At 35.1% G+C, this 26,661-nt stretch overlaps 3 protein-coding genes across 4 annotated transcripts in view; 1 reads left to right on the top strand and 2 right to left on the bottom strand.

The window, feature by feature from the left end:
• rbm22 (RNA binding motif protein 22) overlaps positions 1-8,814 on the top strand; it is a 9,525-nt gene extending 711 nt beyond the window's left edge. For both annotated transcript variants that reach the window (XM_067375556.1, XM_067375555.1), the window contains exons 2-11: positions 487-540; positions 674-703; positions 984-1,116; positions 2,914-3,014; positions 4,818-4,990; positions 5,205-5,405; positions 5,846-6,010; positions 6,100-6,182; positions 7,730-7,861; positions 7,965-8,814. In XM_067375556.1, the coding sequence (XP_067231657.1) occupies positions 538-540; positions 674-703; positions 984-1,116; positions 2,914-3,014; positions 4,818-4,990; positions 5,205-5,405; positions 5,846-6,010; positions 6,100-6,182; positions 7,730-7,861; positions 7,965-8,110 (1,167 nt within the window). In that variant the 5' untranslated portion in view covers positions 487-537 and the 3' untranslated portion in view covers positions 8,111-8,814. The remainder of the gene's footprint in view (positions 1-486; positions 541-673; positions 704-983; positions 1,117-2,913; positions 3,015-4,817; positions 4,991-5,204; positions 5,406-5,845; positions 6,011-6,099; positions 6,183-7,729; positions 7,862-7,964) is intronic.
• Positions 8,815-8,836: 22 nt separating this feature from the next.
• Positions 8,837-13,131, bottom strand: LOC137012388 (myozenin-2). The gene is made up of 6 exons (XM_067375559.1): positions 13,046-13,131; positions 12,752-12,843; positions 11,923-12,077; positions 10,441-10,603; positions 10,161-10,344; positions 8,837-9,037 (listed from the first exon to the last, which is right to left on the bottom strand). The coding sequence occupies exons 2-6, from the start codon at positions 12,819-12,821 to the stop codon at positions 8,854-8,856; spliced, it is 756 nt and encodes a 251-aa protein (XP_067231660.1). The 5' UTR covers positions 12,822-12,843; positions 13,046-13,131; the 3' UTR covers positions 8,837-8,853.
• A 5,933-nt stretch (positions 13,132-19,064) lies between these two features.
• On the bottom strand, positions 19,065-26,022 carry arl3l1 (ADP ribosylation factor like GTPase 3, like 1). Its single transcript, XM_067376440.1, has 6 exons — positions 26,005-26,022; positions 25,699-25,842; positions 22,278-22,394; positions 22,061-22,111; positions 19,241-19,426; positions 19,065-19,112 (listed from the first exon to the last, which is right to left on the bottom strand). The coding sequence occupies exons 1-6, from the start codon at positions 26,020-26,022 to the stop codon at positions 19,065-19,067; spliced, it is 564 nt and encodes a 187-aa protein (XP_067232541.1).
• Positions 26,023-26,661: the final 639 nt, after the last annotated feature.

The raw sequence follows: 26,661 nt of genomic DNA, 5'->3' as shown, positions 1-26,661 counted from the left end.
CGGATCCCATTCTGTAGTGTCTTAGCTTATGGCTAATGAAAACCTCATCTCATCAATAGTTAATTTTTTTATATAAATATCGAATCAGCCATATTTGCAAACTGAATAGTGTGAACATCCTCTATCCAGTCACTGTATTGTGACTGATCTTTCCTGTACAGACGCAAATAAACATTCTCTTGAAGTGAAATGACGAGAAAGGCTAATTATATCTATTATAAGTGTCCTGTTAACAGAAGAGTTTATATAGCATCAATAACATTTAAGTAATCTATTTTTAACAAAAACGTGCATTTAAAATAGTGATATTGTTGGCTCGTGACATTTAGAGTTATTTCTTTGTTATATTGAATGCATTTTGTTTTGTACTCTGTGTGTGTGTGTGTGTGTGTGTGGATAACAACAGTAGGTTAAAAGCTTATGTAATTAGTGAACTGTACAATTATTTTCAGTTTGAATAGTAATGGCCTTTGCTTATTTAAACAGGATTTTCCCATCCTCTGTCAAACATGCTTGGGAGAAAACCCTTATATCCGCATGGTAAGTAGAGTTAGTGCTGTTTCACTTATTAGTTTGTTAATTATTAATGAAATCAAGTTGTATTTATTTATTTATTTATTTATTTTTTGTATTCAAACACATTTTCACTTTGTATGTGTATTTCCTTCAACAGACCAAAGAGAAATTTGGCAAAGAGTGCAAGGTACTGCTGCGTTCATCCTCATAAAATTGCTAAATGTGCTCCTGACTGGGTTCCCACAGTCATCTCAGAACGTTTCTATGCCTAATATATTAATTCAAATGGTTGGTACATGATATACAAATGGAAGTTCGGTCCAGTAATCTCTTAAATTATTTGTCAAAATCTCTATCCAGTACACAGCAAAGTCATGGAAATTAATTGATAAAAGACTCCTTATTTTTTACCCCACATTTTGAAAGTGCAGCATATTTTTTTATTGTGTATTCTTCCTATCTTCTAGATCTGTGCGCGTCCCTTCACGGTGTTCCGCTGGTGTCCTGGAGTCAGGATGCGCTTTAAGAAGACAGAAGTGTGTCAGACCTGCAGTAAAATGAAGAATGTCTGTCAGACCTGCCTCCTGGATCTGGAATATGGTAATGCAGAACTGTTACGATTTAGAATTCCAGTTATTAAAATCCTAATTTGTGGCTATAATCTGGATACTGTGGATATATAAATATCTGTTTGTAAAATGATGACATTAGTGTTGTCAAAATAAGAAATGCTGTTTTAATTTCATAATTATGACTTTTTATCTTAACTTTCTAGATCATATTTTTTCATAGACTTTCTAATCTCATAATTTCCGCTTAGCATGTCATAGTTTCGGTCATAGTTATGATTTAAAAGAGCATGTTTTGTTCTTTTCTTATGTGGTGAAAATGGGCTTCCATAGTAATGTTTAGAAACTGACACATTCCATTCTGTCTATCAATCTTAAGAGATTTAATTTATTTATATATATATATATATATATATATATATATATATATATATATATATATATATATATTATATAATATAATATAATATAATATAATATATATAATATAATATATATATATATAATATAATATATATATATATATATATATATAATATAATATAATATAATATATATATAATATAATATATATATATATATATAATATAATATATATATATATAATATAATATATATATATATAATATAATATAATATATATATATATATATATATATATATAATATAATTATTATTATTATTATTATTATTATATGTTTGTGTGTGTGTGTGAAGAGAATATAATATAATATAATATATATATAATATAATATAATATAATATATATAATATATATATAATATAATATATATATATATATAATATAATATAATATATATAATATAATATTATTTATATATTATATCATATTATTTTTATTGTTATTTTTATTATTATTAGTATTATATGTTTGTGTGTGTGTGTGTGTGTGTGTGTGTGTGTGTGTGTGTGTGTGTGTGTGTGTGTGTGTGTGTGAAGAGTTTTGGTTCCAAAATGCTATAAATCCATTTTGAATAATAAAATGTAAAAATGTGCTTTATTTACCAAGAAAGTGGCCAGATGAAAACTTTCACTAAGCAATTTTAAAATTTCAAATCTAGATTTTGATTTTCAAAAGTTTATTATAAAAACTTTTTTTTTTTTTTTCAAAACGCAATTAATCCATCTATATAAAAGTTATTTTTCATATTGAAAATACACAACAAAGTAAGTTGATTCACATATATGATAGCCTCTGAACTTTGTCAGTACTAATCTTATATACAGGCATTTCACTAAAAATACATTGTCGTTGCTCCCATAATGAATTCAATAAGTCTTGTTAATATTATAAATTACTTTAGTGCCTCATCTTCTTAATCTCCTCACATAAATGATTACATTTTAATGGCTTACGTCCTCGCCGCAGAAACCAACACAGTTTCATCAATGTCGTCAAAATTATAAATTTTTTCTGTTTTTGTTGATCACAAAGCACAAAGTAAATAAGGAAAATTAAGATGCTGGGTGTTTTCAGAGCGCCGCCATTACTGTTTACAGTGCGTGGAATGGTGCGCTGTGATTGAGCGGATATATCACATTCTGCAGAGAAGGGAAACTGGCATTTGTTGCGTTTTGGAAAAAAAGGGAGAAAACATAAACAGAATAACACGGCAGATATTGCATTTTGCGCAAAATTAATAAATGACTTTTCAATACCGACCATATACAATACTGATTTTGGCGGAAACTTTTTTTTTTTAATGCTGTTTATTGCATTTTGGAACCAAACTCTTCATATATACATGAATATTACAGTGTTGTAAACATTCCTAAATAATAAAGATTATTTTTTTACTTTGCACAGGCTTGCCCATTCAGGTTCGTGACACTGGGCTGTCCGTTAAAGATGAAGTACCGAGATCGGATGTGAATAAGGAGTATTACACTCAAAATATGGAGAGAGAGGTAATTTGTCTGTGTATTACGCATTTATTAATAGGGTTGGGAATCGTAAGAAATTTTCCGATTCCGGTTCTGCCTAACGGTTCCGGTTCCATTAAAATAATTAAACAACTAATAAAAAATGGTAGCAAGGGAAAAATACACAATACTCGACTCAAACAGTCCTTTTTGTGTTTATTATTCTTGTAAAATGAATTTAACAGACTGCTGATCTCATTTTCGCTAACACTTTACAATAGTTTTCATTAGTTAACATAAGTTAACTACATTAACATTAACTAATAATGAACTGCATTTCTACAGCATTTATTAATTTTTATTAATGTTAATTTCAAATTGTACTAATACATTATTAAAATCAAGAGTTGAATTAGGTAGCATTAGTTAATGCACTGTGAAGTAACATGAACAAACTATGAATGGCTGTATTTTTATTAACTAACATTAACAAAGATTAACAAATGTATTGCTCATGGTTAGTTAATAAATGAACCTTATTGTAAGTTAAGTTTTAAGTTTTACTTTAAGTTTTACACATGTAAGATCCAGACAGGTGAAACAATATTTTTGTAAGTTGGATTCAGAAAGACTTGTTTCTGAAAGAATGATTCTGTGATTTTTGTTGCCACCTAGTGGCGTAACAATGCAATCAATACAGTCGTCATTTGAAGTCCAGTTACTTTCAAAAGGTTGATTTATTATATTTTGATCGGTAACATTGGTGTTTCTATCTGAATGATAAACTTTTGTATACTTCTGTGATAATTGGAATATTTGTCACACAGAAATAATGATACTGTGTGTTTTAAAAGATTGTGAAGCTGTTTATATCTAACGTTACACATGACAACTCTCTTCAGATCAACGGCAGTGCGAACGCAGATTTGAATGTCGTGATTTTATTTTTGTCAAAGGTTTAATATACACAGGCGAATTGTTGTCATTTAGGAATTAGATCATTTGGGTGATGATTAATCGTGCAGCGTTGTGCATCTATCTCTCGCTCTCTCCCTCTCATTGATATCTGATGTATATGAGCGCGAGGGCTTTTCAGTGCATTCATTATATTCATGAAGTGAGGTGTCTCTATTAAAGGATACGCTTCCCGCACTTCACCCACCCATCACACCAGAACCGTTTTCGGAACTGAAACTTAGAAATCTTGCACGGTTCTGGTTCATTTCAAAAAACACTACCGGTTCCGAACCCTATTTATTAATGTGTTTTGTGACATTTTCTGGACTCTAATTAGATACTCTAATTGCTGGAAAAATCAATTAATTTGAATGAATTATTTTAAAAAATGGTTTTGAATTAATTCAATGACTCATTAATAGATACTTGTTTCTTTACTGGATGAATCAGTGTTTTTGAACAAATCTTTTGAATGAATGATTCAATGACACATATATTTTGTAAGTGTCACTTGTCACCACCTAGTGGAATAAGATGTAATTGATAGTTTGTTTCAAACGGTAGTTTGCTCTATTTTGATCGCTATCATAGACATTAATGTTTATATACTTACACTAACCTCAAACTTTTATCTCAGTACTTCTGTGATAATTTGAATATTTGTAACACAGAAATAACTACTGTGTGGTTCAAAACTGCTCTCTCTGGCCCTCACAGATTTGAATGTTACGGTATGATTGTGTCAAAGGTTCAATAGACACAGGTGAATCATTGTTATTAATAAAGTAAGATCGTGTGGGTGTTTGAATCGAGATCATGATCTTTTTACGATTAATCGTGAGGCGCTACTGGTATCTGTGGGTCAAATAATTGCAATGTTTTGGTCTGTAGATTGCTAACTCTGATGGCACAAGACCTGTGGGGCAGCTTGGGAAGGCACCGAGCAGTGGCGATATGCTGCTGAAACTGGCTCGTACCACACCGTACTATAAGAGGAACAGACCTCACATCTGTTCCTTTTGGGTGAAAGGGGAGTGCAAGAGAGGGGAAGAGTGTCCGTACAGGTGAGCAACATCTTAAGAATCTTTTATCTGTGTAAAACTATTACCCAGAATTCTCCATTTCACACTCCACTGGGTGTTTTGACAATGAAGTCCCGAACATCCAATGTTGGTTGTCATGATTTTCATTTTGGTTCATGTCTAAAGGTTTGAAATGTATGAGCAGTTGTGAATTTTGGTTACGTTTGTGATGAAGTGCATTGCTTTGATATCACAGGCATGAAAAGCCCACCGATCCAGATGACCCACTGGCTGATCAGAACATTAAGGACCGTTACTATGGCATTAATGATCCTGTGGCTGATAAACTCTTGAAGCGGGCCTCCACTATGCCCAGACTGGACGTACCTGAAGACAAGTCCATCACCACGCTGTATATCGGGGGGCTGGGAGAAAATGTTACAGACTCTGAGCTCAGGTAAGTGCACGTTAGAGCTCATAAAGCTATATTTGGTTAGTTGATGTGCAACTTGTCCTTAGACTTTTTTATTTTATTTTTTAAAGTATCATAGTTCCAGTAATTGGTCACCTTTTCAAGTTTTTAATGACCTTTTTTGCCTTTTCTAGTTAATTTTAAGTGGCCCCATGGTGTGACATGATTTTTTTTTTAAAAAGTTAATGTTTATGTAGTCTCTCTCATGATCACAGTCTAAAGCTGCTTGCATAATTATAAAATAATTAACAAAATCCCATTTATTTAGGTACCTTTTTTTTTTTTTAAGTGTCTTACTTTAATTTTATGCTGATTTATTTTATATTTTTTATTATATAGAGGCAAAAAAAATCCTTTTTTTTTTTTTTTTCTCTTCTGTGTGATTTCTTGATGAAAGATTCCATTTTTTTTTTTTCCCACAAAAGGAATCACTTCTACCAGTTTGGGGAGATTCGTACCATCACCATCGTTCAAAGGCAGCAGTGTGCTTTCATCCAGTTCGCCACACGGCAGGCCGCAGAGACGGCTGCAGAGAAGTCCTTTAATAAACTCATCATTAATGGGCGCCGGCTTAATGTTAAATGGGGCAGGTCGGTGACTGATCATGCAGCAAAAACCTGAAAATCAGACAGTTTCATGTATGTGGTGGTGGTACTGAATGTTGCTATGTTTCGTTTAGGTCACAGGCAGCTCGAGGGAAAGAGAAGGATGGGGTGACGGAGAGTGGAATCAGGCTGGAGCCAGTGCCAGGGCTCCCTGGTGGTATGTACCAAAGTCTCTCATACATAGATATTTTAGTTGGCGATCATTTCGTTAACGAAATCAGATAAAAAAGTTCATTAAATGATAACTGTGACTATATCAATACGCAATATCGTTGACACAAAGTCGAGAAATATGAAAATATAAAAATTTTCGCAAAAACTTTTTATTTTTGGCGAAATAAAGAGGAGTCAAATATGACACAGCTGTACAAGCTTCTACTACAAGATTTAGTGTTTGCAGTTGCCAGATGTCAAGAATTTAAATCCCCCAATCAGAGCTTTTCTGTTGAAATGATACAATTTCTGCCCGGTATTTTATTTTAATTTTTGCAATCTGGTAATCATGTGCACTTTACACTGCGGCAAAAGCGCTTCATTTGAGATGTTCTGCTCAAATGACAGTGATTTTAGCCAGTATGTGTTCCTTCACGAGCCACTTGTGCTGTTTGCTGCCATCAAACCTTCTTAGTGATGAACTGTAATAAATCAAAACATGGATCTCGACTATATTGCTTGTGACTGAGGTTGCTGAATAAACTTGCGCAAACTCTTTGTGGCAATACAAAGTCTTTCGCTGTTGTTTTAATAGAAAAACATGAATGTATTTTGTAATTACCATTAGGAATTTCACTGTTTTCATTTCTGAGAGAAATTTGTTTTACCAGATTTCATAATGTAGACAGAGAGTGTTTATTTATATTATAAATAGCCTATAATAAATCAGTTCACTAGATGAGGTAAAATAAACCATGGGCATGGTTCAACATTCTATTGATTTGTGCTTATTGGTGAAAGTGCAATAATTTTGATGAAATGTAAAAATAAATTTGACAACAATCGCAAAATAATCATATTGTTAGGTTAATCATTATGCAGCATGATGAAAATTTGACTTAGTTTTCATTGACTAAAACTAGACTAAAATACCCAGACATTTAGTTGACGACAACTTGACTAAACAACAGGACAAGGTTGATTAAATATAAATAAAAGGTACATTTGACACAGGACTAATACTAAATGTAAAAATAGCTGACAAAATTAACACTAGTTTTAGTAAAATAATATGAATTTATGTCATTGGTTCTGACTGAAATGTATGTCTGCTATAATTTATTTTATTTTTATTCACCTGTAACAGTAGTAAATTAAATAAATAAAAATTTAATAATAAATTAAGATAAAATTCTGATTAAATGTACTGTTTATAAATGTATTAATTTTAAGTTAATTTATTTGTATTTATGTTGAATTGCTTTTAAATAATTTTATTTATTTTGAAGCTTGACATGTCTCACTAATTTAATGTACAATGATAAATATGAAACTAAAATTAAATGTACTGCTCATAAATGTTTTGATTTGTATTTTTATTTATTTATTGTTAAACTGTTTGCATTTTATTTATTTGGAGCTTGACTTGTCACGCTTTAAAATTTAAATACATTTCAAATAATAAATTTAATACTTTAAAATTATTCCAAAATAAATTGGGGGCCACTATATATTACATAAGTTAAAGCAGCGTGTGAATCTTTTCAACAGCTCTGCCCCCACCCCCTGTGTCTGATGAAGATGCCTCCACCAACTACTTTAACCTGGCTCCAACCAGCTCCCCTGCTGTCATGAACCTGGGACTTCCTCCTCCACCTGGTGTTGCCATGCCCCCACCACCTGGTAAGTTTCACCCCACCCACTTCCCCCTTTCTCTTTTTTTGGCCTGTTAGTAACCCAAGGTGAAATGCCTCACTATCCCATTAACCTCATCTGTTCTCTCCAGGTTTTGGTCCTCCTATGTTCCACACCATGGATCCCATGTCCCCTTCAATGCCCCCTCCGATGGCTATGAGGCCCCCCGGACAGGTCCACTACCCATCCCAGGATCCTCAGCGGATGGGCGCTCATGCGAGTCGTGGAGGCCCCTAGATAGTCATACTGTTCAGTGTGGACTGCTGAACAACTGAACCCAGAGTGCTCTCATTTTTGGTATCTGTTTATACGTCAATCATTTTCAGAGCAAGTGAGTACACGTGTAAGATGGAATGCAAATGCATAACGAACAAGGAAAACATCAGAAAAATTCCAGCATCTTAGAATTTAAACCAGGAGATAAAAACGTTTCTTTTTAAGCTTTTGTTTTATAATGACCCTTGATGGTTTCCATCTTTTTGTCAGTTTTTATTTTGTATGTAATATGAAACATATATCATGCCCTATCTAGGGTAAAATGTCAAAGAATTGGTTGCAGTGACCAACAATTACCAAATGGGGGCACTATTGACTATTTTAAATGCCTGAAGTCTTCATTTTTGTTTTTGACACTGTATTGTCCTACACCTCTAGAATATTCCATTGTTCATATTACATTTCCCACTAGTGTCCATTTCTTCTCCTCTAAATATAAAGAACGTCAGTTGTTCATCATGAATTGTTTTTAAGACTTTTTTTTTTTTTTAATGTACAGCTGTGCAGTTTGTGGTTACATTAAAGATGCTTCACATTTTGAAATACTGTGTGAAAGTTTATGTAAACAGTATCATAGCATATTAATACAAGATGTATGTAAACTTTAAATTGGTATTTGATGGCTCAGCTCACAATTCACAGTAGAGTATTGGCTATCCCTCAGAAACGCAGTCCCTCGTATGTTTTGCCAATATTCACCAGCTTCACAAATCGGGAGACTCTGTGGCGTACTGGATTCTCCAGCCCTGTGGTGTACGGTTGAAATTGGGCCGGTGGCACATCCTGTCCCAGGTTAGGTGTGGCTCTGTGCGAGCCTGCAGCATCTCAAAACCAGGTAGCGGCAGAGTCCTCACCGTCCCTGCTGTCCCACCGAATGGCGTAGGAGCTCTGTAAAGAATGAGAGTGATTGTCCCTTTTCATTGCTATAAAAATAATCAGACTTTCCCTAACAGATGAGTGGACATGCTAAGAAAGCTGTTAAAGGTGTTAAGTGCACGTTCTTGTACCATTGCCTTTTTGTCCGATTTTTTTTTACTTTTTTGGTTGTTTTAAATAAATGTTTGTAATGTGATTTTCCATGTAAATGGTTGGTTTGGGTCATGGCTTATGACTCTTAAACAAAGACTTTAGGATACTTTTGGGAAACTTTAATTGAAAGAAATGCTTCCATAACCAAAGCGTTTAAAAAGTGGGCAGACACGTTTGGACTCTATATTTTGTAACCCATTTTACTTTCATAATCTTAATTCCTTATGTTCAAATGAACTGCCTTTCAACTGGAAAATATAAGTAACATCAGCAAAAAGGAAAGTTTTTTTCAGAAGAAGAGCAAATTACAATTTTATCAAAGATTACATAATCAATTTTTTTTTTCTGTTGGGGTAATGTGAAGAATTTACAATAAGACCAGGAACCTACTTTTATAAAGTAAATGGAATTCATTTGGTTCTCATTTGGTTTTATAGTTTCATCATAAATATAATCCATACGGCTCTAGGGGGTTAATAAAGGCCTTTTGAAGCTAAGCGATGGGTTTTTTGTAAAAAAAATATCCATGTTTAAAACTTTATAAGCTATAATAACTAGTTTCTGGCGTTGCGCCATTGCGTCGGGTCAGCGGTTACTCTTTTGCCATGAATTCATATGTATGGCCCCCTGCCTGGAAGCTAGTTATTATAGTTTATAAAGTTTTAAATATGAATATTTTACTTACAAAAACCCATCGCCTCACTTCAGAAGGCCTTTATAAACCCCCTGGAGCTGTATGGACTACTTTTATGATGGATGGATGCAGTTTTTTGGACTTCAAAATCTCACACCCCCTTCACTAATCTTATCAAGGATATATTTTAACATAACTCTGATTGTTTTCGTCTGAAAGAAGATAGTCCTATACACCTAGGCTTGAGGGTGAATAAATCATGGGATCATTTTAATTTTGGGGTGAACTATCCATTTAATGCTGAATTTACTATTGAGGACGACAATATCAGTTGTGCTCAATGGGTACCTGTTGAAACATTTGTAGTTGGCTGGGGTGAGTTTGTAAGGTGGCTCAGGCAGGTGGGTACTTATAGTAGTCACCAGTGTTTCGCTGTCAATGGTCTTTTTCTCCCAGGGTGATTGGTAAGACTTGGGGATCACAGTGACATTGAACTTTTCAGGAGGAACCTCTTTCAGAGGCCCCCCATAACCTGTGTGAGAGAGAAATGAGTGACCATCGGGTTTTCCCTTGACTTTGGGTACAAAAGTTACATTAATGTACTCATACAGAATTGTTCTGTATTTACCAGGTGCAAGCAAGCTTGGGTTTCCTTTCTTAGATACTGTGTGCTTGAGTGTGGTGACCAGGTTGTTTTTTCCAGGCTGGGTGATGTACATTTCAGAGGTGAAGTTCTCGCTTCCTTTCTCTCCTTGTATGGCGTTCTGGCCTTGAAGGCTTTCCTCTAAGTGCTAGGCAGTGTTAAATAATCATCCATTATTACTGAACCTCACTCTTAAAAATAAATGTTCTAAAAGAGGGTTTTTGCAGCAATGCAAAAGGAACCTATTCTTATGTGTATGAGATTAATAGTTCAGGAGTATCTAATACCTAGTGGGCCTGAGGAGTTTAGCTCCAAAACAATTGCCTTGAAGTTTCTAGTGATCCTGATGACTTTGATTAACTGGTTCAGGTGGGTTGTAATTATGGCAAGAGCTAAATGCTGCTGGAAGGTGGTCCTGCAGTTATTCCCTAGTAAATTTGCCTCAGTAAACATTTTAAGTTTAGCTTGGGGTGTCCAATCCCCTTCCTGGGAGGCTTTCCGACAGAGTTTAGCCTCAAAAGTAATTAAAGACAACTAAACTAGCTAATCAAAGTCTTCAGGGTGATTAGAAACTTCCAGGCAGCAGGTTGTAGCTAAAGCCTTAAGGCAATTGGCCCTCCAGGAACAAAATTGGACACCCCTTGTTTCACATGTGCTTTCACAACACATTTTTCTGCTGTAAAATAAAACTCACAATTGTAAAACAGGATCTTGAATGAGAAGAAAATAAGGCAGGACTTGATTTTCTCCATCAGGGATTATTGGATCATGAAAAGTATGGAGCCAGACCTAAATGTGAGTTTGTATCGATTGTGGAGTTTCCTCCTGAAACTTTTGAGGAGGCTTTTTGACATGGAGGCTGAAGTTCACTTTCAAGATAGTCCCTAAGGTAACATGATTTATTCAAATATATTATTTGTTATTATTGCTGCAATCTTAAAATCCTTAAAATCTTAATCCGCATAGAAATGGTTGATGTGACCCTGGACCACAAAACCAGTCATAAGCGTCAATTTTCAGATTTATACATCATATTTGACAATATTTGGCTAAGATACAACTATTTGAAAATCTGGAATCTGAGGGTGCAAAAAAAAAAAAAATCTAAATATTGAGAACATCGCCTTTAAAGTTGTCCAAATGAAGTCCTTAGCAATGCATATCCACTCACAAAAATTAATTTTTGATATTTATGGTTGAAAATTTACAAAATATCTTCATGGAACATGATCTTTACTTATCCTAATGATTTTTGGCATAAAAGAAAAATCGATAATTTTGACCCATACACTGTATTGTTGGCTATTGCTACAAATATACCCATGCAACTTATGACTGGTTTTGTGATCCAGGGTCACAAATAATCTCATAGCTATTTGGCTATTGGTTAACATTGGGACCAAGTTTGTAGGGTCCATTCTGATTTCATATTGACTTTAACCTGATGAACACAGTAAGATATCTTACACTGAGGTGTCCGTGTGCTATACCCTCCAAGGTGAATCTCTTCACTCTCTTGAGTCTTTCCTGAAACATTATAGATCCTCTGTTTGACAGCAGATTGAGCTCCTCCATCATGAGATCCTGAGGAACACTGATCTTCTTTCCCAGGTTCAGACATGCTGATTTACATGCACAGATATGTTGAAATGCATTTTATATTAATCACAGAATACATTCCATAATGAAAGAACATTAGAATGTTATAAGCTAGTAATTACAGCACTATAAACTAGTAATTACATCACATTCTTCTGAATGTTAATGAAAAACATTATTTTTCATATACATTCACAGGTTTTTTTTTTTTTTTTTTTTTTTTTTTGATACTGTATATAATCAAAAATAATTAATGTCACCAAAAGCTGTCAACATCTTGATTCTTCAAGCATAAGCACAATATGTGTGGCTGTGATTAACTCGTTAAATTTGACACAGATGTCTGGGGGTAACTTCAGCCTGCTGTTTGTTCTGTAATGTTTAAGAGGGTTTAGATCTTTTCCAATCAGGCGTGGATGAGTCATGATCCCTTGGGGCAAAGAATTTAGTCTCCTGCTGTCATATTACATTACAAATTCCCTTACTGTTTTGGGAACCGAGTCAAAGCAGTTGAGACATGCCAGAGCAGAAAGTGAAAATTTGGCTCTGTTTTCATTTTACAGACTGTTTTGCTGCTTTTCCCACATGCCATAGTGCTGTTGCTTTCAAGCTGATTTCATTGAATCAGTCATATCCATTGAGATGGCATGCTGTTTGAAGAAACAGAGCTTTTTTCCCTGCTTCTGATGTATCTTACCTCCATCTGTGTCCGAGCACAGCTCCTGTTGCTCTTTCTCCTTAGATACGTCAGTGTATGGCACAGGCATGATGATATTAATAGTGTCCAGTCTTCAATAAAATCAGCCCAGAAGAAGAAGAATTTATTTTTTATATTTTTCCCCCCAGTAAAATGAATCTGATTTTATAATTTCTTTGTGATAGATTCATATGTACTCCTTCTTTGATCTCATATCAGGCCTGAAAACACTTGTTTAAACTGAGTTGCATAGATCACAAAACAAACAAATCCTTTGATTATAGCAAAACTTACCAATTTTAAAATCCTGTTTTTGCCCTGAAGCCAGTCTATAGATGATGTATCCCGTCCTGAGGTAGAAACGCTTATGTGTCAGACACACTTTGGACCTTCTTTTTTGCCCTGGTTAGATCACTGTCTTATTATAGCAAGTAAAGTGTGTATCTAATGGGAGTGGATTAGCACGGTAGAGCTTTAGCATCCACACTAATGAAAATTTGATCCACTGGCCGTAACACTAAGTATTCAGACCAGTGACCGGGGAGGAAGGCAAGACCATTGAGTCATGCCCAAGTCTGTCTGCCTCGGGGGTTCAACAACTTTTGCTGAAGGTATGTCATGGGTCTGAGAAGGGACTTCATTTTTCAGTGCTTGTGTAAATAGACTGCTGCAGGGATGATGTATATTTTTAGAAATATAAAAACTATTTTTTTTTTTTTTGCACTTCTGGTTCCATTGTCCTGAAGTCAATGTGTTTTTTGAATGGGTTTTTGGTTGAATGCCTGAAATAAGTCTGTGGTTAACACAAGCCCAAGTTATTTTCATATTTTATTCTACAACACAAAATACATCAGTAATCCACCCCTGTGCTTTCACTTGTCCTAAAGGCGATTGCTAACAAGTTGCTTAATTGGAACTACAGAGGTTGTCAGCGATATTTACAGTGCACAGCATAAATGAGTACACCCCCTGTGAAACTTCCGAAAGTCAGCAATTACTCAATTACTTAGAAGACATGTTAGGGTTCTTTAGAGATATAATGTTCCAGCAAATCAATTTTCAAAGAAGCATGTCAAAATTATTCAGGAAAATAAGATTTTCTTATCAAGGTGATAAAATGTTGTGTAGCAAAAATGAGTACACCCTCCTCCTCCTAAAAGTTGCTAAATAAAACTAAATAAAAATTTTCTGGTGTAAGTTTAAGGCAATGTTTGATCAACAGGTAAGTATGTTGAACCAAAACATTTAAAGAGAAGTAATTTCTTGACAATTAAAAGTGTTATATAGCCCACTGAATCATTCTCAGACTTAATGCTGACAACAATGAAAGCACTTGAGAGAGAACTGTCAGGAGACTTATTTCTTAGCATAAAAAGAAGACAGTGGTACAAAAGGATTACCGAATCATTGTTTTAAGTGTGAAAATATAGCAAAAGTAACACAGAAATTCAAAAACAATGGACTTGTGACAAGGCCCTTGAAATAATCGGGCCTTCATTTTAAGCTTTCTTTTAGTGATGAGGGATTTTTTTTCTAGACAAAGAGCAGGAGAAATACCAAGCGAGTGTCTCAGCACCAGCAAAAGCTATGAAAAGAGTAACTGTTTATCTCACAGAGTAAGATGCAGCCTGCAGAAATGACATGCATGGTTGTTGTTTTCACTGGAACTACCTTCTATAGCCAAAGCACAATAAAGTCAGACATTTCCAAAGCCCATATTTACAAAATATAGATTCTGGGAATCAATACTCTGGTCTCATGAGACCAAATCAATCATTTTGGATCTAACAGCATCCAAAATGTTCTGGTGTTGCTAGAGGAGGAGTACAGTGAGAAGTGCCTGGTTCCCACAGTAAAGTTCAGTGGTAGTAAAGCTGTTGTATAGGGATGTATGAATGCTGAAGGTGTGAGGAAGTTGTGCTTTATCAATGCTGTCATGAATTCCCACACCACTGTGTAAATTAATGCACAAACTTGAAACAGAAGATGTTACCCTTTCCTTATTTCCTGCATTGTTGGGCATTTTTTTAACATGACAATGAGGATATGCATTTTCCCAAGGTGAAAAACCTTCTGTGGACATGTATTGTACTCTCAATCTTAACACTCTTTAGCGCCTGTGGGGGATTCTTTAAACAGCATCACGCCAAACAGGTAAACTACTCATTAATCAATTTTCCCAGCCTCGTAATTGCGCTATCACAAACTATTCTAATACAAACTTTTAGGGAAAAAGGTTTTTTTTGACAGCATCACATGGTTGTGACGTTGCAGTCACTTGACTGAGCGTGGTGTAGTTCATATATAGCCTACGCTTAGCTTTTTATTTCTGGTGATTGTATTTGGGCTTCAAAATTCGAAGTCATGTTCATTTGTGAAGATTATCATGAACTAAACATGTACAAATCAAACTTTTGTTGGTCAAAGAGCAAATTTTCTGCTATAATCCAAAAGCCAATGGAGTAATGGCTGTTGTGTTTACTCATCACTGCAGCACTCTATGGTGTATGTATTATCAAATATGAAAATTATATTGAATAATATCAGTCCAGCCCAAATCCATGCAAAAAGTTTTTAGAGACAGTGGGTCTCAGTCACTAACCATGTGTACACACAAATTTGTGTGTGATATCAGTGTATGAATGTTTTCACAAACAAATCATGATTCATCAGTAACTTTTATAACAGCTGAATCCACATGTATGCAAAAAAGCACTCTTTTATAGTCGCCTATAAAAGTGCAGATACACATGGAAAAATGCTGGCTGATATGAGATACACAGAACAAACACCTGTGAAATGTCACTTGCCATTTCTCTGATATTGCTGTGCTTTTTCTTTAGAACTCATCTTTAGTTCAAGCTGTGCTTGCTGCAGACAGAGCCAAATGACATCCAGCTCCCACTCTCTGTATGTCATGGGTGGAGCTTGAAGGTCCAGACACACCCAACCCTTCCCATAACCCTATAGCACTAAATATAACTTCGCCAATGACCAATCAAGTCCACAGAAGTGGAGCTGGATGTCATTTTGCTCTGCAGTGAGCCAAAGTCCCTTTCAAGGAAAGTCTGTTCACTCGGCGGCCATATTTGCAACACCTCCGAGCAGTTATTTTGGGCATCCAAGACCAATCCTGAGGGGAATCCTGAAATCTTATAAACTGCTTGGTGAACTCACAATTAAATAACATTTCAAATCAGCAACACAATCTGACATGAACTGTCCCATAAATGTTGTTTCTTACTGTGCATTCACGGCACTTGTTGGATGGTGTGGGTGTTGAGGAGAGTTGAAGTCAAGTCAACTTTATGGTAATAAGCTATGACATGGTTCGGCAGCATCCAATCGGATTGTACAAGTCCTTCACTTTGGTTCCGACCAAACATTAGTTCCCAAGCAAAATGGAGGAGAGGTTGATAATTGCTGTGGCGGGTTTCCCAATAATATATACGATGTGTCCCTGTTTGCGTACAGTGACACAAATAAGAAAAATGATGCGTGGACCAAGGTGTCTGACATTGCTGTATGAGCCACTGTATATACAAACCCGATTCCAAAAAAGTTGGGACACTGTACAAATTGTGAATAAAAACAGAATGCAATGATGTGGAAGTTTCAAATTTCAATATTTTATTCAGAAGACAACATAGATGACATATCATATGTTTAAACTGAGAAAATTTATCATTTTAAGGGAAAAATAAGTGGATTTTAAATTTCATGGCATCAACACATCTCAAAAAAGTTGGGACAAGGCCATGTTTACCACTGTGTGGCATCCCCTCTTCTTTTTATAACAGTCTGCAAACGTCTGGGGACTGAGGAGACAAGTTGCTCAAGTTTAGGAATAGGAATGTTGTCCCATTCTTGTCTAATACAGGCTTCTAGTTGCTCAACTGTTTTAGGTCTTCTTTGTCGCATCTTCCTCTTTATGACACGCCAAAAGTTTTCTATGGGTGAAAGATCTGGACTACAGCCATGATGTTGTAATTGATGCAGTATGTGGTCTGGCATTGTCATGTTGGAAAATGCAAGGTCTTCCCTGAAAGAGACGACGTCTGGATGGGAGCATATGTTGTTCTAGAACTTGGATATACCTTTCAGCATTGATGGTGCCTTTCCAGATGTGTAAGCTGTCCATGCCACATGCACTCATGCAACCCCATACCATCAGAGATGCAGGCTTCTGAACTGAGCGCTGATAACAACTTGGGTTGTCCTTATCCTCTTTAGTCTGGATGACATGGCGTCCCAGTTTTCCAAAAAGAATGTCAATGTCTGGCCACAGAACAGTTTTCCACTTTGCCTCAGTCCATTTTAAATGAGCCTTGGCCCAGAGAAAATGCCTGCGCTTCTGGATCATGTTTAGATATTCTTTTTTTTCTTTTTTTAAGTTGCAAATTGGTCCTCCAGCTCTTCCTTATATGTTCATTTAACTTTTCCAGCCTCTTATTGCTACCTGTCCCAACTTTTTTGGAATGTGTAGCTCTCATGAAATCCAAAATGAGCCAATATTTGGCATGACATTTCAAAATGTCTCACTTTCAACATTTGATATGTTATCTATATTCTATTGTGAATAAACTATAAGTTTATGAGATTTGTAAATTATTGCATTCCTTTTTTATTCACAATTTGTGCAGTGTCCTAACTTTTTTGGAATCGGGGTTGTATTTAAGCCTAATGACATTTGTCTATATTTTCTCCAGCTAAGCAATTTGTTCTCCGCATTCTCTGGAATCCTCTCAAGGGGAGGACTTCTACATTCCGATTGGTTGGCGGTCACGGCGACGGTCTGAACGCACAGAACAGCATTGTTGGCAGGACAGCCAGAGTAAATTTGTGATCTGAATGCACAGTTATGCTCAAATAGCATTAAAAAAGCTTATTTTTCAGGCTAGACGAGCCAATGCGCGTGTGCAGTCCTAAGCGCGAGTTTCAGGTTTCTGTGGGAACTGGAGTTTCTAGCAGTAGCTGCAGTGAAGCAATGACTTTATCAATCAGCAACTGGCTCTTTAACTTAGAAGGCGGGACATATTCCACCATATTGCCTGTTGCAGTTTCTCCCATTCATAACAAGATGGAACCGTCTTTCTATATCTATAGTCTTTGAGTGAGAACGGCTTGTCTCCTTTAGAGCACATTGTATGTTTGCATAGAGAGTGACGGAGGGCTGTGTGGAAAACCCCTTATGGAAATGGTTTATGCAAAAATGCTTTATTCAAATGAGTAACTTCGGACATGTGGTCGCTTGTTTAGAATACTCCAAATTCATTAACATTACAGCGAGGTCAAGAACAAATTCATGAGCGTATGCATATGTTGTGAATTAGGCAGAATTTTTTCGTGAGAAATTCTCCTGTGCGAATAAACATGAATGATAGTGAATGAGATCCAATATCACAGAAAGTTAAACTCTAATGAACTAAATGAATTTCGATTTGAACTATTTTTGTTGAAGGAGCAAAAACAAAGCAACTAGCAATATTTTGTCTAAAATGTAAGTTACTCAATATTAACTTCCTGTTTATTAAAGTGTTGTTTTGCAATTATGACACTCAAAATCTTATTGTTGATTCCAGCATCACTGCTGTAATTACATGTTATTCAGAACAGCACACTTGTTTGTGTGTTATTACTTGAATATCAATTTTAGATCTTCCAAAAAGGTTTGGAAATGTGGAAAAAATGAACATGACTAGTCCAGGATCTTGAATTAGAATTAAAGTCATACTCTGAAACAACTAGAGAAAATGTAATGTCACAGTTTCATTTCACATAATCATACACATGGTGCCCACACTGGATAATCATTTAGAAACTACCAAATCCAATCATACCGAGACAAAAAACAAAACATTTGTTTCTCATATTGCCTTAAAAGTACAAGAGTTTTTCTCTGTTACAGATAATTCTTCTGTGTGACAACTATCAAAACAGTTGAAGAAGACTATATATATATGTGTGAAAGATACATGAATGCCTCATCCTTATTTTAGGCTGCAAATCTTGTGCATTATTTATGCCCTTGTGTGTCATATCGCTCATAAATGCGACACCGACCGCGAGATTTACAGATTGTAAGGAAACTTGTCATGTCAGAGAGCAACAAAAACTCTTTGTTAGAGATGGGGAAAATGATTTGTTTTGCTGTTTTCTTGTCAGCCTCTTTTGGCAGCCAATTTACAAACAGGAAGAAAGATCATTAATATTATTACAAAAAGAATTTTCCAAAGTTAATATATTATATATGGTTTACATTTACAGAAGTATTAGAGCAATTGTACAAAATAACACTCGGAGGAGAGCAGATTCATTTCTTCTTATTTACAATATTGTTGCTGATCCAGTTCATGCCATCCTGAAAGACAAAATAATGTCTTAATGTCTAATCATGGGTATCATTTTAAAAAATATATATTATTATGTATAATATTATATAAATTCAAAGGCTTTATTAAAAAGCTGATACAAATTATATATACAAACCTGTACACCTTCTCCAGATACGGCAGAACAGGCCTGGATCTGCCACTCTCTGTCCCGGTACGTGTGCAGGTTAAGGCCCTCTGCGATCTCACTGGCAGGGGAGGCCGTGGCCAGGTCTTGTTTATTGGCAAAGATGAGCAATGGCACACCCTTCAGGTTCTCCTCATCGATGAGCTCCGACAGCTCCTGTGGAAGGTTAAAACAGAGAAGTCAGTGTGGCGTAATCAGTACCATAGAGGTTAGCATACAGTCAATCCCAGGTCATATATTATTTGTACTAGATACTTTAAACTAGAGTGACTTGCACTTACAATATATTCACATTATAGATTTTTTTGTGTGCCCCCTAAGGATTAAACCAAAGACCATGGCATTGCAAGCGCTAAGCCTTATCAGTTGAGCTATATGACACCCAAAGTACAAATTGGAAAGACACAGTATTCTCCATCAAAGTGGAGTGTACTTTTCATACAGTGCAGTATATTTTGATCATGTTGGGGGTGAGATGGTACACTGTAAACCCTAATGCTCAAATAACAAATTGTTTTGAGTAGTGTAAACTTAAATTTAACAAATTAGTTCAATTAATTTAACTTATGAGAACTTTCTTTTTCTTTTGAGTTCATAAAACTGACACATTATAAGTAATCTGAACTGTTTTATTGTTTTGAGTTTTATGAACTTGTTTCTTTTAATTTAGACAAACTTAAATTAAGCTGAAACTCGGCTGGGATTTATACTTCCCAACATGCTTTGCAATGACACTCGAAAGGGAGAGTAAATGCTAAAATTAAGTGTTATGTTTTTTTGTTTTTGTTTTTGTTTTTTTTGTGGGAGATTTAGTAGTGATTCATATTTTGCTATACTAATTTAGAAGAGTTTAGAAGAGTTTCTATGGTGACAACTGACAAGTGGAGCTTGGGCTTAGTTTGAGAACAGATTTTAAAGGGTTAGTTCACCCAAAAATGAAAATAATGTAATTTATTACTCACCCTCATGTTCTAGACAAAAGACTTTTGTTCATCTTTGGAACACAAATTAAGATATTTTTGATGAAATTCGATGGCTCAGTGAGGCCTCTATTGCCAGCATGTTAATTTACACTTTCGGTGCCCAGAAATGTACTAAAAACATATTTAAAACGGTTCATGTGACTACAGTGGTTCAACCTTAATACTGTATTATAAAGCAATGAGAATACTTTTTGTGTGCCAAAAAAAATAAAATAATAATAAATAAAAAATAAATAAATAAAAATAAAAAATAATGACTTTTCAACACAGCTTCGAAGCTTTATGAATCTTTTGTTTCGAATGTGGTTCGAGTGGTTCGGAGTGCCAAAGTCACGTGATTTCAGCATTTTGGCAGTTTGACACAGGATCCGAACCACTGATTTGAAACAAAAGATTCGTAAAGCTTCGAAGCTTCATTAAGCAGTGTTTTGAAATCGGCCATCACTAGATATTGTTGAAAATATATATATATTTTTTTTTTTTCACTTTATTATATTTAGTTAGAACCACTGTAGTCACATTAACTGTTCTAAATATGTTTTTAGTACCTTTATGAGCACTGAAAGTGTAAATAAACTTGCTGGCAATAGAGGCCTCACTGGCCATCGGATTTCATCAAAAATATCTTAATTTGTGTTCCGAAGATGAACGAAGGTCTTATGGGTGTAGAACAACAATGAGGGTGAATAATTAATGAAATTAATTTTTGGTTGAACTAACCCTTTAAATGTTTGTATTGCTGTACTCATTCAGCAATTGCTATGCTATGCTAATGCTATCAAAGCGTTGTGCTACCAATTAGCATGTTGACATTTTTTGAATTAGCTAGTTAAAGCTACCCAAGTTTTCACTACTAAAAATATTTAAGTTGAGATTACATGATTATTTGAAGTTAAATGTATGAATTAGCATGCTCAAATATTTCAAGTTAAGAGCAATTAAAATGTATGAGTACAAAATAAAAATCTGCCAGTTCTGCTTCTTAAACTTTCTCAACTTTAAAAAGTTGATGTAACTGATGTAACTTTAGAGTTTTGCTAACTTATTCGGGTTTACAGTGTAGGAGTTGCTACCTGAAACCTTAAAATCAAATTCTTCAAACTATATTTAATATACATTAATAATTGTTCTTAAATTGAACATTTTAAACTTCAAACTGTCACTTTGCTGGCATGATACAAATGTGTTTACCTGTCACTTCTCATTTCCATCATAACCAAATATGTAAATTCAGTTGTTCTCTGTAATGCTTGTTGTTTGCACAATACCAAATTAATTATAATTTGAATTTCTCAGGAGCAAGAGTGATGTAAAATTCCCCTGATTGTAACACTTTTGATATTTATTAGAGGGGAAGTTCAAATCTGGTTTGGGGACAAGCCCAATATAATGCAACTCAAGCAAATAACTGTGGCATTTCAACACTCTTCGAAACGAGGAACTAATTTTATCATTTTAATAATTTTTATACACAATAAAAAGTTTAAAGCCATTAATGTGTATTGTTTGAAACTAGAAAGATTGTTTTGAAAAGATTTCTTCTTGAAAATTGTCTTAAGGGACAGAAAGGTTCATCTAATTTAGGAATAACCCATACCAGATAGATACATACAGTATCTTCCTTTATTTGTGCTGACAGCTGCTTCAATTGAGCCTCTACAAAAGATGTGCACATTACAAATAAATGCAATTTTGGGCAAAATGCTTGACATATTATATATATAAGATAAAACACTTTTCAGGAAAAAAAAAAAAAAAAAAGAGAGAGAAGCAGTGATTGTCACAAATTGATTTTCTGTAGTCTTACCAGTCCTGTTTCCTCAAATCTCTTTTTGTCTGCGCTGTCAATCACATAGATCTAAAAGAGAGATAGAAAATGAGCACTACCACTATTAAAGACAAAAATGATTTTTGACTGATACATAAAATACAATTCAATTACAAATGTAACTGTAAATACTCTCACAAAACGGTCAATGTCATTGGGAAAGTAAACTTTTCCCCCTTGAGCACTGCTGCCATACCAATAAATCTGTGTTCTCCAGGTACTTTTTCCAGAATGGTCGAATTTTCCTCTGTCCTCCAATGTCCCATACATTCAGCTTCATGCTATCACAGGTCACACTTTTAATGTTGAAACCCTGAAAGAGCAAAATTAGCATATGATACAGCTGTGGATACATGTTTTGTAGATTTTCTGTTTATAAAGTCAGTGTGACTTTATCACATTGTGACTCAAATCTCACAATTGTAACTCTATACCTCTTTATTTCTCCTAACATGACTCAGACTTGTGACTTTATATCTCACAATGTGACTTAAATTTCACAGTTGTGACTTTATATATCCCACTTTTGACTTTAGATCTCACAATTATGACTTTATATATCTCACATTGACTTAAATATCATAGTGTGACTTTATATCTCACGACAGCTGTGACCACCGTTGGGGGGAATGCATTATAAATAACGCAAGTTACGTAATCAGATTACTCTTTCAGCTAGTAAAGTGATGCATTACTTTTAAATTTATAACAAAATATCTGAGTTACTTTCTCAAATAAGTAACGCTTTACTTTGTTTTCCCATATATAGACTGACACCTCTTCTGTCCCCGTGTTGAGAGAAATCGGGAGTAAGTGCAGAGGCATTGTGTGCGCTGTGTAAACATGGTTATTGTAGTTCTAGTTCTAGTTCTGTAGTTGTAGTTCTATAAATGCGAGTATTTATTTATCTCACTTGAACAAAAAACAGATTCAGTATTCCTCAATATGAATAAAAACACTGAAATACAAATTCAGAATATTATACAAACCTGCAATAATTAAATACAAATATACTTTATGTATTTAATCTCACTTTATTAACTAATTTCTTTGCTGCTGAGCTTCAAAGATCCAATTCAACCATACTAATAAGCAAAAATGATAAACATCACATTTGTATTTAATTTTGTTTTTGTTTTTGGCTGCATCTGAAATTGCAATACTTCCATAATAGTGAAAAACAGTATGTGACAAATGGAGTCTGAATTCACACTACTCAAAAAAGAGAAACTTTAGGCAAAAAGTACCCGGATGATCTACTAGCAAGATTCTGAAGTGTGCATACGATGGACACATTTCTATCGCATGAGGCCACAGTAGAGGATTTGTGAATGGCAATGAAGTGACACAACTGACGCTGGTAGGTCATGTGATAATGACAACATGGCGAATGTCCAGATTACATTACTACACACATTCATACTATAAAGAACATACTTTTTTAGCAGTTGCAAAGTAACTACTATTCAAAATAAGTAGCCTACTTCTGCGTCCTATTTTTCTGCAAACCAGAATGACAGCACAGCTGAAAGGTTTGTTTGAGCTGCGCCCTCTACTGTACAGCCGTGAAGTTGCATTTCCTTAGTTGTGGTGTGAAAGAAGAGCCTTTACTTTTGCCAAAATATTACTTTTTTTGTTGTTATTTAAAAAACATGCTTGATGAAGGTCAGTGGACTGAAACATTTATAATAAATTTCTACATTTAGCATGGATTGGTAGTAATGCTGTTTGTTATTAAAAAATCAAAAACAAAAAAACAAGCCTAGCCCTGGTGTGAAAATGTAACGTTATGCATTACTTTCTTTTTAGGTAGTAGCGCAATATTGTAACACAATACTTTTAAAAGTAACTTTTCCCAACACTGATTGTGATTTTGTTTTTTACATTGTGATTTAAATCTCACAATGTGACTTTATATCCCACAGTTGAGAATCTATATGACTTATATTGTGACTTTAAAATGATCTCACAGTTACCTTCTCATGTTTTACTCAGAGGCAGAAATTGGCTTCCTAATGAGGGACTTTCTTATTCAATTCCTCATTCTTATTCCAGGCCAAAATCCCAATAAGACCACAGACAGAGGCATGATGTATTTAAACTCTTAGTCTAAATTTATCCTGCCCCTGAGCAGCCTCCAACTACTAAGACTTTATGGTTAAGTAATCTTTAACCGTGGGATTAAAGACACTGTTGTAGTGCTATTCTCAGAGTGGATCTTCTCTCCCCAGCATCCTCGGCACTTTACAGCTTTAACTGGCTGCAGCATATAATGGCTGTTAACAAAACACATGCTAAACAGCAAATAGTCTCACATTACATCCAGGTCTAAGGATATTTTAAGTAATCAAGCAACAGTTTGCCAACATCTTAACTAGTAGCAAGCTGTGCACAGTGGAGTCCAAAAGAATCCACTCTAAATGTTGTGTTAACAGCCATCAATCGCAGCCACTGTACAAATTCACTGATTGACAATACTGTGAATTTTACAGTGATTTTTTTTTTTTTTTTTTTTTTTACGTCAGATGCGTTCTCTCTATGGCTGATTTCATGCTAATAACCAGCAACTATCTCTGACCCCTCAACAGTAAACAGAGCGGTAAACCAGACTGACCACATTTGATCCTATTACCTGAAACTTTCTTGGATTATTGAGATGCCATCATGTCTATTTATACCTTTTTTTTTTTTTCTGGGATAGTAGTTCCTTCTAGGACAGTCACCACCATCACGTGGTTTCCTAGCAGTGGTTGTAGTCTATGGGTGCTCAACGTCTAGTGAATCGCTTTCATCATGCGACAGTGTTGTATTATACAAGACACATACAATTGTTGAACCATATATAACTTTATGGGGGGACAAAGGGTAAGATTTGATTTTTTTTTTTTTTTTTGGTGACAACATTTAGTCATCAGTTAAACTTAGTTTCTATATGGATGTGGTTTTCACCTCAGACTAAAACTAAGGTAACTGTGTTAAATGAAGCCGTGCATTCTGACGAAATATATTTTATACAAATTATACATTGCAAATATTACATTTTATTATTGTACATGTTTTGCCAGGGATTGATTGATTTACTAACTTCATCTCACTTTTTTTTTTTACTCTGAGGCAGAGACAGGCTTTCATATTTCAAAATGTATCCCCATTGTCAATCAAAGACCTTTGAAGGGGGTTTTTCACTGTACTATTCGTCCACAGTCTGCCCTCTTTATCACTGATTAACCTGATTCATCCATTTTGGTTATACAGTCTAGTGTTATCCAAGATGCAGGTAAAGATACACATTGGTTTTATGCCACAGAAAGACTTGACAGCAAGTGTTCAATGTGTTATTTAAATGTAACTGTCAAAGACTTTGAGAGTATTTCTGCTGGAAACACTAAAAAATGTGCAAGAAATGTGTTAGCATGCCACACTAGCTAGTAACTTCACACCTCTGCAAATTAGACTGAATTGCTCATGAGTTTTGGCTGTCATAACCCATCATTTAATAGTCGGATAAGCAGTAAATGTACATTCTGTAATGTCAAACTTTTTTTTTTTGAACTAGCATTTTAAGAAATTGTAAAAAATCCAATGCTTTGAAAGCCCCTCACAGCTGCCCTTCTCACCTGAGTCGGGGTGATGGTGTTCACATCTTCGGAGGCAAGCTGTTTTAACAAAGTTGTTTTTCCGGCATTATCCAGACCGAGAAGGACTATCCGAAGCTCTTGCTCTGTAGTGCCCTTTAACTTCTCAATGACTGAAAACAAACCCTTAAAAAACAAACATTTGTACCTTAACTATCTGATTAAATAGTTTAATTTTCAGTTTCAAATACATCCATGAGATATCGTATCTATCACAACGATGTTTATAACATTTAATAAACTATTCTTTGGAACAAATAGGCCCTTCAAGCAGATTGAAACATTTACCTTTTGGACTTCTCCCATGGTGCCGTGAATTTCGTGGTAGGAAGAGGATGTAGAAAGAGATGGAAAGGCACAGCTACATTCTATGTGGGATATATCCAGGTAAGGCTTTCTTATTGGTCCACTGTTTCTTGGGTGCTCTTCCCTCAGAATACGTGTTCTTCACTTCGCAGGGTGCAGTACCTTTGCTTCTCTATACATGTCTGGCCTTCCTCATATGTGACACAGGGAAGGATGTGGAGGTTGGTGAAGATGGGGGAGGAGTTGGATTAGTAGGACACAATTAGCAATCTCTCCGCTCGCCTCCCCTCCACTCGTCTCTTCCAGCACATCTTTAGCATTAAAGACTTACCTGGATTATCCTTAACCACCACCTGCTTCAGGATAGGCCTCTGAGACTCTCTCTGTGCTCTCATTTAGTCTTCACTATGTTGTCTCCCCCCCTCCCTTTCCTTTAACATACACAATCTCGGTTGGCCTTCACGTCACACTAGTTGATTTCTGGACCAACAAGTTAAAAGCACAAACATAATCAAGCAAAAAATATGATGCAAGATCTCATGTCAGTTTCAATACTTCTTGTTGTTTAAGACACAGCGGGCTTACTGAGTGCAGCGTCACAACCCAGCTCGAAATGTTATTGTTCTAAGAATGTTCTGA

The sequence above is a fragment of the Chanodichthys erythropterus genome, chromosome 22, assembly GCF_024489055.1.
Source record: "Chanodichthys erythropterus isolate Z2021 chromosome 22, ASM2448905v1, whole genome shotgun sequence".
Taxonomy (NCBI): Eukaryota; Metazoa; Chordata; class Actinopteri; order Cypriniformes; family Xenocyprididae; genus Chanodichthys; species Chanodichthys erythropterus.
The sequence above is the reverse complement of the archived record's forward strand: the minus strand, read 5'-3'. Positions and strand labels throughout refer to the sequence as shown.